The following is a 15,500-nucleotide window of genomic DNA, read 5'->3' as shown; positions in this document are numbered from 1 at the left end:
CCCACTGCTGAGAAACACAATTAGCTTTCTTCCCTTAATGGGAAGTTGGCAGGGTTCATTCCTTGCACCCTTCTTCTTTCCTCCCCTAATGCAAGACGTAAGGAAGATTTTCTGATCAAAGAATGTAGCCTCTTTTTTTTTTAAGCCTGGAGTCATTTACCTTCTATTACTCTGTGGACAGAAAAGAATTTCCCTTGTATGGCAGGGCTGAATTTGCTTTTAGATTCCCAGTCCCCTTCATGATTTAAAAAGTTCAGGGTCTGAACTCGCCCTCCCGTTGGTCCCAGACACCCCACTCCTCTGGGCCACATCCCCGGGTGGGCGTCTCGTGGCAACCTCCTCCTCCACACCCAGCCCCAGAGAGTGAGATAGTGGCTGTGGCAGCAAGAACCAAGCAGGGCTGCGCCGCTCAGAGCGTCCAGGCCAGAAATACCTAGGGCACTGGACAGCCCCAAGAAATGGGGGCGTGTGAAAAGAAGAGAATGACCACGTCAGTCTCCCGACTGAGAGGGGAAGAGCCCCAGCCCTGCCTCCGTCCCTTACTTGCTGAGGGGTCTGGGGCAAGCCGCGTCCCCATCTTGTGGCAGAGGAAGTGCTGTGGGCGGGGCAGCCCCTCACCCTGCCCTGGCTCCAGCTCAGCCTCTGCTGGGAAGGGGAGACCCTGGCCGAGGGGCCCCTGACTCACAGGTGACCCCAACGGCAGTCGTTCCTTCGGTGCTGGGCCCTGGTCTGTGACATGGAAATGCACTTCACAAAACTGTCCCAAAGGGCCTTTCCCTTTGGCACCTAAAAGGGATTCTGGAGAAGGAAAATGGAGATGGCACCTTCCCACAGTACCGGGACCTCTGGCCTGAGACTGAAAAAGAATCACGTCCTAGAGAGCCCAGCCCTGAAGGCTGTCACACTCCATCTCCCTCCTCCTCACCATCGTGGTGGGGTTTGAGCTGCTGGCAAAGTCAGCAGCAGGGAAAGAGAAGGTCTGAAGAGTCCCCAGAACAAACAAAGAAAATAGTCACCTCCTCCCCAAATCCCCATCCCTGGTGAGGACAGGCGGTGGTTCCCATGGCAGGTGGGCAGAACCCCTTCCAAGGGCACAGCGCTCACAACAAGGAAACCAGCAGCGCCCCAGCCCCACCCTACCCTACCCTTCCCCACCCTCCAGGAGCTGAGTGGAGACATCACAGAACAAGCAAGAACATCATTGAGGGGCATAGAGTGTCTTCCTCTGGTTCCAGATGTTGGCAGTTACACTTCTTTTCTCTACATTACAAATCAACAAATTTCTAAATTTTCTTATTTGTTGAGTTTGTTGAGTAAATTAAATGTTCTTTGTGGTCTTGGGATTTTAGTTTGCAAGTCCACTGTGAAGGGAGATTTGTGTGTGTGTGTGTGCATGGTTATGATGGGTCAGGTCCTCCTTTCCCCCTTCTTTCTTTTTTCCATTTCCTTCCAGGTGTTGCCTTCACTAGGTTCATTGAGGTGCCTGGCTCAGGACCAGGTCAGTCTTTTTCTGTCTAGCATGGAACTCTCACCCCAAGGGTGGGAGGAATGGGAAAGTCAAATCTAGCTCCCTGGGCAAGTCATAGATTTTTTGCCTCCGTTTAGTATGGGAAACCCCTCCCAACCCCTAGTTCAACCAGAGGTTGGTTCTGCAGCTCCTGCCCCAGACCCTGGTGTGATGAAGATGTGGGGGATTTGAGTGTGGTTGGTTCTGCTGGCTTAGAATGGTTCCAGAACCAATGGGCCTTAGGCTTCCATTCGCCCCATGACCTCTGAGTGTTTCCTTTCTGTTCCACAGAAGTAGTTCACAGGTTTTGAGTGTAGTTGTATATAATTTTAATTAATTTTTAAATGTAGTTTTATCTTTTTTGTTGTTGTTCTGCGTATATAGTGTGTGTCCGCTAAAATTTCATTGCCATCTTGCCTTTTCCACTAAAATTTCATTGCCAAATTTCCTGACTGGCCTTAAATAGTAAAATTGTTACTGTGTTGTTCTAAGTGTAGTTACTTTGTTCTCTTTAAATCTTTCTTTGGTTCTCTTAACTATTTGATAACTAGAAGCATCTAAGATTATTCTGGCCTGACAGGAAGAGTGTTTCTGTGCCAGTGGAACCAGCAGTAGTCATCTGCAGCTGCCTTGCAGTTAATCAAATGCATAACTGTGAGGTTGGCTTGAATTAAATTCAACTTATACACTAGGTCTTGTCTTTTTCTGTCATCTCTTCTTTTCCTTTTCTTCATTCCTTCTGTTAATACATGTGCCAGGCTGTTTAAGAATTGGAGCCATGGAATAAACTTGCTGGTGTTAAGACAGTCCATCCCTGAGGAATAACAAAACTTCTGTGGTTTCATAGAAATCCACTTAGCCTAATATGGTATACCCAAACATATTAGGCTAAGTGGGAGAAAAGCACGGAAGGGTTTAGAAGGAGCTATGCCTGACAGTTAGGAAAAATGTGTGAAAAGAAGAGGTGAATGAAATGAGATGGAAAACTCAAAGCCTTGTTCTCTTCTAGAATGCAAAAGCAGTTCTAATTATTTTAATTGAAATGACCAGGAAGTTGAATGTGAATGGAGAGAATAGTTTGTCATTATCAGAACAGGAAAATTCAATTAACTAGCATGATAACTTATTAATATAGTAACATTTATTTGATAAACATCCTTGACACTTAGATATGGTAGAATTGTCAAGTTTTCATTCTTCCTCTTACTCTAGTTTTCGACCTTTCTCTGAAGATTGTGTTTTCTACCATGAAAATAAAACATCTGTTCATGTGCTCAGGCTCATAAAGAAATCAGAGTCCTGAAATCCAATTGCTGTCCTCTTGAATGCTCTTTTGTCTAAATTTTGTGGTAGTCTACGCCTGTGAAGGAATCCTAACTACTTGGAAAATAACACTTCTATTTAAAATAAGAGCAACAAACTGTAATATAATATTGCTTTAAGAGAAGCTTGCTTCTTAAGCCTGAAGTCCCTCAAAGTTCACTTACATTTCCACATCTTCTACTTTATTCTCTCCATCCAGTGCCATGACTCCAGTTCTACCTACATGACACTCAAGTCATTAAAACTACCCCAGAATTTTCTCCTGAGCTCTAAGGTTGTATAAACAACAGTCCTCTGGATATTTCCATCTGGATTTTCTTTTGACACCTCAAACTCAACAAGTCTAAAGTCTTATCTACTACACCCAATTTGTTCCTTGTTTTTTTAATTCCCTATTTCAGATAACGATTCACCGGTTCACCCAGGTGTCTATGCCAGGACCTTAAGTGTCATCTTAGGTTCCTTTCTTACCTGTCGCTTCTATAATTTCTAAGGGCTCTAATAGCTGTATGTCTCTTGTATACCTTCCCTGGGTCATATCATGTTCCTGTTCAATCCCTGAGATAATGCCTCAGAGTCTGTAGAGTAAATTCATGTACTTCAGTTCTTCACCATTCTTCATCCTGCTTTCTCCCTACCTTTATCCTCTAGCGAAATCCAGCTGTTCTTGGTTCTGAAAACTACTACATTGTCTCCTGTTTCTCTGCTTTCATCCTTGATATTTTCTCTGCAAGGGGTTCTTTCTTTGAGAATCTTGCAGTAATTTCTTCCTGCTCCTGTTGACTTCCACATGTACTTCACACCCACCACTGGCAGGTTTGGATTTCTCTGTGGTCTCAAAGCTCTGTGGCACCAAGACTGAGACATGGTCTCTACCCTCAGAAAGTTTATAATGGAAATGGGGAACTAAACCCTGGTCATGAAACCATTCGATGACAGGGAAATGCAAAAAAACAGATTGCTGCTGGTAGTCTCCAGACTGGAGAGAAGAGGCAGGAAAGGTGGTTGGCCAGTGCTCTGTGGGGAAGGTGATTTTATGAGGATGCCATTTTCTCTTTTAGGTGGCAATAGTTCTATTACTAGTGAGTTACTTATTTGGATTCAGTTCATTATAAAAATCCTTTAGCACTGTTTTACTTACTCACTGGAATAACCTTTTTACTCACAGGTGGTTTATCTATTTGTAGACGCCTATTAAAAGTGTAGTATCTAAGGAAAGAGGTGTGCGGCCGCTCAGAGGAAATGGAAGGTGAAAAACGATGCGAGTACCTGACTTTAATCCCCAATCACAGGGAAGCGGACTTGGCCCAGTGGTTAGGGCAACCATCTACCACATGGGAGGTCCGCGGTTCAGGTTCAAAGCCCGGGCCTCCTTGACCCGTGTGGAGCTGGCCCATGCGCAGTGCTGATGCGCGCAAGGAGTGCCCTGCCATGCAGGGGTGTCCCCCGTGTAGGGGAGCCCATGCGCAAGGAGTGCGTCCCGGAAGGAGAGCCGCCCAGCGCAAAAGAGAGTGCAGCCTGCCCAGGAATGGTGCTGCACACGGAGAGCTGACACAACAAGGTGACGCAACAAAAAGAAACACAGATTCCCGTGCCGCTGACAGCAATGAAAGCGGACAGGGAGGAATGCACAGCAAATGGACACAGAGAACAGACAGCTCGGGGCGGGGGGGGGGTAGGAAGGGGAGAGAAATAAAAAAAAAAAGTTAAGGTATTCCTTAACAAAAAAAAAATCCTCAATTACAAATTAGTTTCATGTGATTTAAAGATTTTATTACAGAAACCACTGAACATAGAATTTTTTAAAAAGTCTTGTTATTTTCACACTAGTTAGAAAGTAGTGCTTTGATTTTTTTTTAGTGCTTTGATTTTTGATGAACCAAAGTTGCAGAAATGGTTTTAAGTGTTCAATATTTATGTTCCTGATGTCAGTGATCCCTTAAATTTGGTGATTCTCTTAGTTAGATGAACTCATTCCTGAATAGTGAAGGAGGAAGGACTTGTGTGCACTTGGAGAGTAGGGTGAGGCATCTCTTCATCTGATCAGTCTGTGTAAATGTATTCTGTCCTACCAATATTATTTTCACTTGAGGGTTCAGATTGCTAGTTTGGCAGAAAATAAGAGAGAAATTCTCTTAATAGAATATGATTTAATATGTTGAATGACCATTTGTGCTATGTCAGTCTGTTTGGGAAAAGGATTAGAGGAAAGGTAAATAAGTTAGTGTATCTGGTTGTAAAAATGTTTCAGGTATCTTTTTTTAAATTTAATTTAAATTTTTAATGTATTTTTTATTTTTCAAAAGATACTTATCTTAATAAATGTTCAACAAATAATATAAGGATTCCCATATGCCGCGCTCCCCACACCCACACCCTCTCATAAACAACATCCTTCATTAGTGTAGCACATTCACTGCGATTGATGAACTCATCCTAGGGCATTGCCACTGAGCGTGGACCGTAGTTTTTACATTGTAGTTTACACTCTCTCTCACACAATTTTGAATGTTATGGGAAGATATAAAATGGCCTAAATCTGTCATTGCAATGTCATTCAGGACGATTCCCAGGTCCTGAAAGAGCCCCCATATTATACCTGTTTTCCCTCTTCCTGCCCCCAGAGCCTCCAGTGATCACTGCCTCCACATCAATGTTGTAATTTCTTCCATTGCTAGAATCGCATTAAGTCTGTAGTAGATTACCACTAAGTCTACTCTGGTCCATCATTCATTCCCCATTCCTGAGGATTCTGGGATGTTGATGTCCACTCCACCTCTAACTGAGAGGAGGCTTCAATCCCATATGGCTGATGGATGGGACTCTTGCTTGCTGTTGTAGGCGCTCTCGTTTCCTTGGTATGGTGGATGTCAATCAAAACCTCCTTGTTAGTTATCTGGTAAGTCCAGTGAACTGGAGAATAGGTGTTGCAACTCGGCTGAGGCTCAGGGCCCAGCTGGCACATGGACAGCCCAAAGATTCCAGTCTCTTGGACATATACCTACGAAGTCCAGCACCAAGTATAGGTTTAGATAGGAGGGACAGATGAGCCATGTGTAGGGAAGTCACGTATCTTTTAAAACTCACATTAGATGCTTGGTCTCTGGTTCCCCCAGTTGCTTCTCATTGACAGGTTTCTGCTTATAGGAATGAGGCAGGCATAAGCCAGTCCCAGACTCCCCTGTGCTGCTTGTGCTGTGTATGGCCTGCCCTGCAGACATGCAGAGCATCCGGGGAGAATTGGGGCTGGAGTCCCTCAAGAGGGAGCTGCTTGCATCTAACTTAGTTCTGAGGTTTTCATCCTGTTCTGCTTTAGAACTGAGCAGGGTTTGCTACTTCTAGCCAAGCCCTGATTGGCAGCAACAGTGCAGGGCTTACCTAGGGTCTGCGCTGAGGTTACATTCGATTTTGAAGGTACTAGTTGCTCATGATGACTGAGGACAGGAAAAGACTTGGGAAAGCTGGAGCTCCTACCTCTCGTTGCCCTTCAGCTTTTTTGCAAAGAAGAAATGGATGGAGTTGAGCTCTCCAGGCCTAGAGGATTATTCCAAACTGGACTGTATTCCAGAAAGAAAAGAAATAAAAAGGCAATCGAAGCATTGGTCTATTAGTGGGTTTCGGTTCATTTGCCTGAAAATTGGCCCCTCTGGTTGCGGCTCAGTTACTCCAATTAGCTAAATGCTTTTGTGGTGAAGAACTGTGGAAAAAGTGACTTCACTGAAAGTAGGATCATATATTATTCTAGACTGTACATTTGTGAACTGAGATAGCTCAAGACTTTACAGGGAGACTAAACCAGGGCGAAAGAGCTGCCCACAGAGATAGGGTTTATCTCCTGCCCTCCCATACCCCCTACCCTACCCTCCAGCTTACTTAGGGAAGAAGAAGCTCAAAGAATTCTTCCATTCGACAGTCTTCTGCATGGGATCCCCTAAATATCTCTCCCTAACTGCGCCAATAAGGAATTCCTTCTTCCAGTTATCACCACCATCCCTCACTCCTACTTCCCTAAATTCAGCTTTTCTTGATCTCCATTTCTAAGGATTCTCTCTCTTAGTCTTACTTATGAGCTAGGTCAGAGTTAAATAAGAATATTTAGTACAGTCAATTTTCAAGATTAGCATCTTGGGATCTAGCTTGATCAGAGCCTGGAATTTTCCTCGAGATCATTATTAGTAGAATCAAAGTCCTTCTAAGATGGTTTTCTGAGAACGAGTTCCTGCTCTTCCTGGTGTGACCTCTCTGTTTTTAGGACCTAGGACGGATGAAAGATGATCTGTAGAAGCTTTTGGTGCTGGGGTCGCGACCCTCCACTTTGTGAGTTGTTTGCTTCCATCATAGTTCCTTTGTCCATAACATTGCTATCCTCCTGGAACGTACCTGCCTCTGCAGGGCACAGGCTGGATACTCAATGGTGACTGCAGATTTGGCTGGGGGTGGGGGGGGTGGGGTCTAAGTTCTGGTAGATGCTGTGCAGGTGTGTTTTATAGTAGCTGGAAGTACTAGGGAATGAGAATACCAGTGGAGGGAAAACAGCTGCTCTTGTGAGCTCTCTTTTCTGTCTGTTGCATTTTCCTCTGAAACCCATAATGTATATAAATGCTAAATGTATCTCATAAAGTGGTCCTCTGTGAATGCATAGATCATGCAATCCTTTTAAAAATTGCTTTTTTGTTTCAGTTTAACTTCATTTCCTGCATTCACTTACTGCAGGGACCTGATTCTTATATAACATCCTCCTTGATGTTCATAGGGAAATAGAAGTTTCTCTGGGTCCAGGGATATTTATCAGTTGGGCTACTAAATCCAAGATAGCAGCTTAAAAGACAAGGTTCCTTTAAAGTTTAATTTGTTATGCAATAGGTGGTAACTGGGAAAGGTTTTAAAAACCATGAGGTGAGTGCAATCTAAGAGGACGGCCCCTGCAGGGCTGGTGCACTGCTCTTAACTGTTCTTGAGGTTGCCATTGGCTTATCAATGTGTTCCTTATGGATGAAGAAGTGATTGTGGCTGCCATCAAGGCACTCATCTTCCACTGGATCTGATTTTGATTATTGTATTTTCTCGTGGGGAAAACACTCCTCACTGTATAGTATGTGTGATTTATTTTAGGCATCTTTGTTTTGTTGATGTTATTGTTCATACTTATATAAATAAGATAAACTTTAAACACAGGACACCAAACTATTCTCAACCTGAAATATAAATGTAATTTTGCACCTTTGTTTGATTGACTAACCAAGTAATGCCATGCCGTTTTCAATGGCATCTCTTTTCCTTCTCTGAGCATTTGTTTGAAAGTTGCTGCCCTTTCCCCCGTAGGTGACGGCCCTGACCCCCCGAGGGAGGACACCCCGACCAGCAGCCTAGACTCGCTTTCCTCCCCTTCCCCCACGACTGCAGCTGGACACGGGCCTCCTGGACTAGACAGAAACCACCTTCTTGCAGACGGGTGCAGCTTTGGGGACTGGGGCTCCACTGCGTAAGTGACTGTGCTCTGTTCAGTACTGAGGGAAGGAGGGAAGGAAAACTTTATTTTGAAGTTTATGTGGCTGGTGGGTACTGAAGCCGTTGAATTGAGCTCTTGTTCTCTAATCACTGGGGCTTCTGAAGGCAGAAGGATGCATAAAGCAAGGCCCTTTTAGCAGTGATGTGTCCCCAGAATGGAAGGGGATGATGGGTGCTGCTTCAAATCTGATCTCAGTTAAATTTGTAGCAATTTTGGGTTGTGCAAAGGTAATTTGTTTCTGTCTTACTCAGGATGTTTTCTCACTCACTAGTTAATGCAAATCTTCAGCCATAGAAGAATGCTTGCACTGTGATGGATAGACTCTTGACACTGTCTATGGAATGATACTTCGTGCTGGGAAGTTTTGAGAGCTTTATGCTAGCAATCTACTGTATTTTACTCCATGGCGCCCTGCAGAATTGAGATATGATGGATGAAATATCTGATTTTATCTTGTCAGTGTGATGCAGTTCCAGGCCTGTACAAGTACATCAGCTTGGGTGTATTAGCACAAATAATACTAAAACAAAATAACAGGACCTGAGCTGACCCTTTGCAGTTTGTCTTTTGGTGTTGACTGAGGATATGCAGATATGCAGATCGGTGTGGGGCACCGGAAGGGTGTCAGATTTCACACAGATGCTCAGAGAAGAAAAAACAACTCCACTAATAATTACATGGCTTTACTTGATTAGCCAGTCCATTTACATCCAAAGATACATTTATAATTCAGCCTGAGAGTATTTTGGTATCCTGAGAGTATTTGGTGTATTTTGAAGTGTTTTGTTTTGTTTTTTATGACAAAGATGCTTAAAATAAATCATAGATAATGTAGTCATCTGACCCTAGCTGGGCATTTGTGGGACTTTAAATGGCATTGGAAAGTGTTCTTCATATTACTTTTCTTTTTATAGTTGCTGGATTTACATGGAATCATTATGAATTTATTAAGTATTAAGGGAGGCTGGAAGAAATTCGATATGCCAGAATTTTGGGGTGACCCAAAGTGTTTGAAAATCCAACTGAAAGTCAAAGTGGAAGTCAAAGTATAGAAATATCTTTTCCAGATGATATATTTTTTTCCCCTTCAAGGTTATAGTGTATATTTTTTATATGCTGAAGATTGTGTATTGTGGATTTAAATGACATATGACTCAAATATGCTGGCTATTTTTACCATTTTTTGTCCAGTACAAAAATTCTCTTTCACTTGAGCACTGTAGGGCAAGAATTAGGCACCCAGAATCTTTGTAATCCTGGCACTCCTAAGATGGAATTTGGCATGTGCATGTTTGTGTTTAAACAGTGAGAGCCAGATCCCTAATTATTTCTTTTAGTAAACATATATCACAGTGAGTAGAGAACAGTTTCGTCAGTCTTCCTCCTTCCACAGTGGTTCTGCAGAAAAGTGACATTATGAGTCATGATACCTCCAGTGCTCAATTCACAACACGTCCATGCCTGAAACATGAAGAGCTTGATATTTTTGGTCATATATCAAAGGAGGAGTGAATTCCCCAGCTTCCTATTCATACAAATTTTAAAATGTCACAGAAAGCACTCCAACTTGAGAGGCCAACAAGGAAGGAAAATGAAAGTAGTTGAAGCAAGTTTGGAAAGGAGATTTTTGTTACACTTGTAGACATTCTCCTACTCGAAGAGTTTGATTTTTTTCCCCCCTTACATTGGATAAAATACATTTATAATTCTCTTAAGTACATAGAATGTTTCTTAGGTATAATTTAAAGAATTTATTTGTAATTATATTTCAGACCAGATTTATCAAGTTGGGAAATGTGCTTTTTGTACAGACGAGTGTGTCTCAGACCTAGGCACGCGTAAGTGTCATTCAGGGAGATTGCATCCGGCCACCCCCTCCTCTGGAGCTTCTGATTCAGTGGTTGGGTTGGGCCTGCGAACATGCATTTCTGGTAAGTTCCCACCTATGGTTCTAGATACACTTGATTAGAAACAACTTCTCTGAGTGTAATTAGGATACTGGTTTTTCTCCCTGCCTTTTTTTTTAAGCTCTTCTGGAGTCTTGTTTGCTGTCTTTCAAAAAGCCCTAGTGTACCTCCCACATACTTCCCTCTACCTAAAACAGCTTTCTTCCTTTTTTGTTTAAGATAATCCTGACCTCTTCTTCAGTGTCTAATTTAATCTTTTTTTCCCTTAAGATTTATTTTATTTATTTATCTTTCCTCACCCCCTTGCTGTTTGCATTTGCTGTGTCTATTCATCTTCTTGGTTTCTTTAGGAGGCATCAGGAACCAAACCTGGGATTTCTGATGTAGGAGGGAGGCACCTAATTGCTTATGCCCCTCCATTCCCTACTTTGTTATGTCTCTTGTTGTGTTTTACCTCGTGTCTCTTGTTATGTCAGCTCACCGTGCCTGCCCATCATGCCAGCTTGCTATCCTACTCATCCTCTTTAGGAGGCACCAGGAACCTCTGCTCCCTGCTTTGTTGTGTCTCTCATTATGTCTTTCTTCTTCTGTCTCTTGTTGCATCACCTTGTTGTGTCAGCTTTGCTGCACCTGCTCATCGGGCCAGCTTGCTGTGTTCTTTAGGAGGCACCTGGAACCAAACCATGGGCCTCCCATGTGGTAGGCGGGAGTCCAATCACTTGAGCCATATCCGTTTCCCTCTAATTTAATCTTCATCTCCAGGAAGGCTTCCCTTGTACTCTAGTCTACAGGGAGCCTTTTTTCTGTTGATATGTATTACTTGATATTAAGAAAATATTGTCTTTTAGTATTAGTTAATATTTGCCGTTTGGTATTATTTGATATATATGTGTGTATGTGTATCTACATATTTATATCTCTTTCTGTCCAATCTTTCCTCCATCCCCAAACTAGATTATAAAATTCTTGATGATAGGAAATGGATCTTACACTCTGAATTTTTTTGTGATATTGAAATAGTTATTAGTAAACGTTTTATTTTCCATTTTAATTATTTTAAAAGTACTTTCCTTTTGGAGTCCCATTCCTTTCAGTATGTTAGTAAATGTCTGTTAGGCTACTGTGTTTGTTTTCTAATTTCTAATCTTCTGTCTTCCTTAAAAGATCAAAAACTCTTCCTCTTAGAATTACACAGAATTAATCTCACCAGTTTTTGTTTACACAATTTTTCTTTGTTCTCTTATCATTTATTAAACTCAGTTTTCATTGTTCATGTATGTGCTTTTCCCCCTCCCTCCCATTCTCCCTCCTTATCTGCCCCCTCCTCCTCCCTCCCTCAACCCTCCCTCCTTCCCTTCCTTCCTTCCTTTCTTCCTTCCTTCCTTCTTTCCTTCCTTCCTTCCTCCCTTCCTCCCTTCCTTTCTCCTCTTGCCTTTCTTTCTTTTCTTCTCTTCTTTCTTTCCCTGTCATCTCTACATACTGGCTGTATAGTGTTGAATATATTAGGTTCTGAGTAGATGCCGATAAAGATCCCTTTTAGCCAAAGTTGTGGCGAAATCATTAAAACACTCCCCAGGGCTTTATAAAGTGGGAATTGCCTGAGCTGCCTTGTTTTATTTCAGGGTGGTTGACTCAGTTCCGTCACCTATACTTGCCTTATCTCAGGTCTTGAGGAGTGAGATTCAAATGTACGGGAATCACATCAGACCCAACTCACTCTCAGGTACAGATCTGCCATGACCCTACCCGCCAGAAAGCCTATTTATAGGGGAAAATTTGCAGCTGGGAATCTGATATAGACAGTGTATAAATACAGCTGTGGCCTTAGGTAGAAAACAATACAGCAGAACTGGATTTCTTGGGTTTCTGCTGACGTTTATGACTTGTGGGTATTAGTCACTGCAGTCAGTCAATCTGGAGCTCTTACTTACCTGTTCACTCAGTAAGGTGATGGGTGATTCGCTGCCTGCGAAGAATTGCTGGCTCAGTCTCCTTGGGGGACATTACGTCATAGGTCGAGGTGGCAAATTTTCCAAAATCATCCCTCACCTCTCCCCCCAATAAAGTAGGTTCCTCTAAACAGGTTTTCTTCTATTGTAATTGATGGAGCCAGGTCCTTGACAAGTAATCCTTTTATTTTCCCTGCCACAAAAGAAAATCTCTTTTAAGAAATTCAGGCATTGCTATCTGCTTCCTCTGCAGATTTCAAATGAAAAGGAGTACCACATTCCAAATGGCAGCAACTTAGAAAAGCTCTTCCTAGTTGGGGATTTTGGTACCCTCAGGTGCAGCTTACTCTGTGCTGTGGCAGGCCAGGATGGCAGCAGATTCCTCTCTCCACCACTGAGGGGCTTGGCTTCATGTCTGCTAAATCCTGAAGCATTTCTCCCAGTGCCGCCCTGACCCCTGTTGTGTGGCAGCCTCCCACTGCAGCACAGTTTTGTACATGTCATCCCTATGCGCTGAGCACACTCACTGGTCAGCATTTTTATTCTTATCAATGACCTAACTTGCTTCCTTAAAATTGGGCAAACAGATAGAGGTTTCCCAAAGATAATGACTTGGCTTTTCAAATTACTTGACTGTTGGTTGCATGATTGCTTTTCAAGAAGTCAAAATTTGCTGGAGAATAACAAAGTACCCCCTAAGTGGGACTTGTGGTTTAGTATACTACAGTATGTCGTGAATGATTTGTCTGAAGTTCAGGAAAATAATCATTTTAAACAATTATAACGAATTTCTGTGAAATATGGTAAATACCTCGAAATTATAGAGTAGCAGTTATAGGGAGACATTGTCTTTCACCTATTCCCTTTCTCTATTTTTCTTAACTTTCCCCCTCTCCTCCACCCCTTCAGAGAGTGCTTCCTCAACTCCAGCGTGCTCTGATCTCCCTGTTTCCAGCACCTGTTAGGCCATGGCAGTCAGTTCATCCTAAGAAACTGGTATGCTAATATTTTTACCTCTATTCTTCTGACTGTTGTTTCAAAAGAAAATAGGGAATTTATCTTTTAATTTTTTTTTCATATCTGCTTTTTTATTTTAACCATCCTGACTAAAATGAAAGAGTAAAGGGAGAAAAATTTAATAAATTTTAAAAGAGATCGGGAAAGGGTGATACTTAACCTAAAAGAATGAGTTGCCCCTGAAAAAATATTTTTGGCATGTTGCCAGCTGGTGAAGCAGCTTTTCTCCATTTACCTATAGGTCAGCCCTGATGACAGAATGGGCTGGGTTACCTTGGCTGAGGCCTCTAGCAGAGCTCATGTCTTCATAAAAAAGGAGGTGCTCCTCTCTGGGGCTGAGTCCTGTGCAGAAAGAATTAGGGGCCAGTACCCACTCCTGTACCTAGAAAGCGGAAAGCTCACCCAGGCGTGTCAGAAAGATTGAGGGCTAAGGAAGCTCGTAGCCCAGGAAGAGCAGAGCCAAATTGTTAGAAAGAAAGCTGCACCTATAAGAGAACAAAACCTCATCAGATTGCGGAGGAAAAAAGAATTTTATTAACCATCTGCAAAAACGGGTGCACGACCTGGATAAAATGGCCAGCTCACCAAGCAATGAGAAACATTGACATTTATACCCTAAACCTAACACACAGGTCGCCCCCTTGTTCTCCATTGATTGGGTACTTTAGGGGTTATAGCCTATCTGAGAGGTCCAACTAAATTACCCGGCTCCACTCTAAGTTGCTGCTCCCCCGTTCCCTACCTTCAGGTGGCCTGGGTGGGCTCAGTGCCATTTTCTAAATTCGGGACCACTTTTGCTATTGGCCCCACCCTCGCTTCTCACCATTGGTCCCCCTCGCTTTGGCCCCACCCTTCCTTTGGCCCTGCCCTTGCTTTGGCGCCACTTTTCGAATTCTTGGTGCCAAAGGTGCTAGATCCCCTTTCCCTCCCTCAGACTGCAGAGCCAGCTCTGGCTTCCCCTTTATGTGAAAATTAAACTTAACCCTTTCCTTACAAAATGAGTAGGTAGAGCTTGTTGTCTTGCTGTACGCTCATGATAACTTCTTTCTTCTGCTCAGAGGCTAGCTCCTTTCTGGACCCAGCGGTGGGGGCTGGAGATTAAAAGGGGAGAAGCTTTTGCTTTCACAGAGGCTTCTGGGCTGAGGCCATTGGGCAAGCCTGATTAGATGGTTACCCTCCTGCATTTCTCAGGTCAAAGACACGGAGAATTAGTTATCAGGGGCCACCAGACTTTATAGATTTCTCCTCTTAGTCTTCACATCAACCCAGTGGGAGAGATTTATTCATACTTTTAGAGGTAGATGAGTCAGGGCACAAAATTGTCCCAAGCCATGTAACTAGTAAAGGGATAGAGGCAAAGTTTGACCCCTGATCTTTTTGCCTCCAGTGACCTACAGTTACCTTGAGCTTGTTTTACTGTAGACATTGAAGTTACCTGGTTGCCTGTAGGAAGACTGAATTACAGGTCCCCACGCCCCCCACCGCCAACCCCAATTCTGAGACCAAATGGGGCAACTGTGGCAGTCAGCTGATCGTTGCCTTTATTTTGCAGAAGCAGCACTGGCCCTACATTAAGTCCTGTAGCTGTGGTTTATAATTACCTGTGGGGATAAATATTTGAATCTGGTTGCTGTACATTCCATCATCTAATACCTTTGGCTGAGATTTGGGGAAGAGGGCATCCTCCCCTGCAACAGAGCTGAGAAACTTGGAAATCTGATATTTGCAACACAGCAGTGTCCACAATCTCTTTATGAATAACATGAATTCAGTAGTCTCCGTTTAGTGTCAGTAAAGTGTTTGAAGCTAATCGCAGAGCCCTCATAACTTGCTCACTGACTATAAATGTCTATTCACGTCCATTTTGGGGGGTATAACTTTGGTCCTGTATGTTTCCTTCAATCATTCTCTACAACTTTTAAAAGAACTTGTGCTATTCTGCCTGCCCCAGCATCTTCACAACCTTAGGCACGCGCCTCTTGTGGCTGTTTTTGGTATTTGTACTGTGTACTTGGCATCTGCATGCGGTCCAATTCATGTCTTCCTTTGCCCTGCTCCAACTACAGCTTTTGAAATTTGGAGATTTTATTTTTAAGCCGGAATGTTGATTGTCCATATGAAGTGAAAGACCCATCGTGAAAAGTTAACTTTCCAAGATAAAGACCCATTAGCCGAATTTTGTAATGGCTTTTTTCCTTTTAAAAAATATTATTTTTATTTTTCATCTGTTGTGTTGCTTTGTTTGTGTGTTTTTCTTTTTAGTTTAATTTTTTGTTTCATAGTAAAGA

The 15,500-nt window shown here is 42.9% G+C and overlaps 1 protein-coding gene across 3 annotated transcripts in view; it reads left to right on the top strand.

Moving 5' to 3' along the window:
* ARHGAP10 (Rho GTPase activating protein 10) overlaps positions 1-15,500 on the top strand; it is a 337,104-nt gene that overhangs the window by 304,164 nt on the left and 17,440 nt on the right. For 2 of the 3 annotated variants that reach the window (XM_058284486.1, XM_058284541.2), the window contains one exon: positions 8,153-8,312. In XM_058284486.1, the coding sequence (XP_058140469.1) occupies positions 8,153-8,312 (160 nt within the window). Of the gene's footprint in view, positions 1-8,152; positions 13,192-15,500 lie in introns of all 3 variants that reach the window. The other variant, XR_011648553.1, reaches the window with a different exon arrangement.

This window comes from Dasypus novemcinctus, chromosome 1 (genome assembly GCF_030445035.2).
Source record: "Dasypus novemcinctus isolate mDasNov1 chromosome 1, mDasNov1.1.hap2, whole genome shotgun sequence".
NCBI lineage: Eukaryota > Metazoa > Chordata > Mammalia > Cingulata > Dasypodidae > Dasypus > Dasypus novemcinctus.
This window is presented reverse-complemented; position numbering and strand designations above follow the sequence as displayed.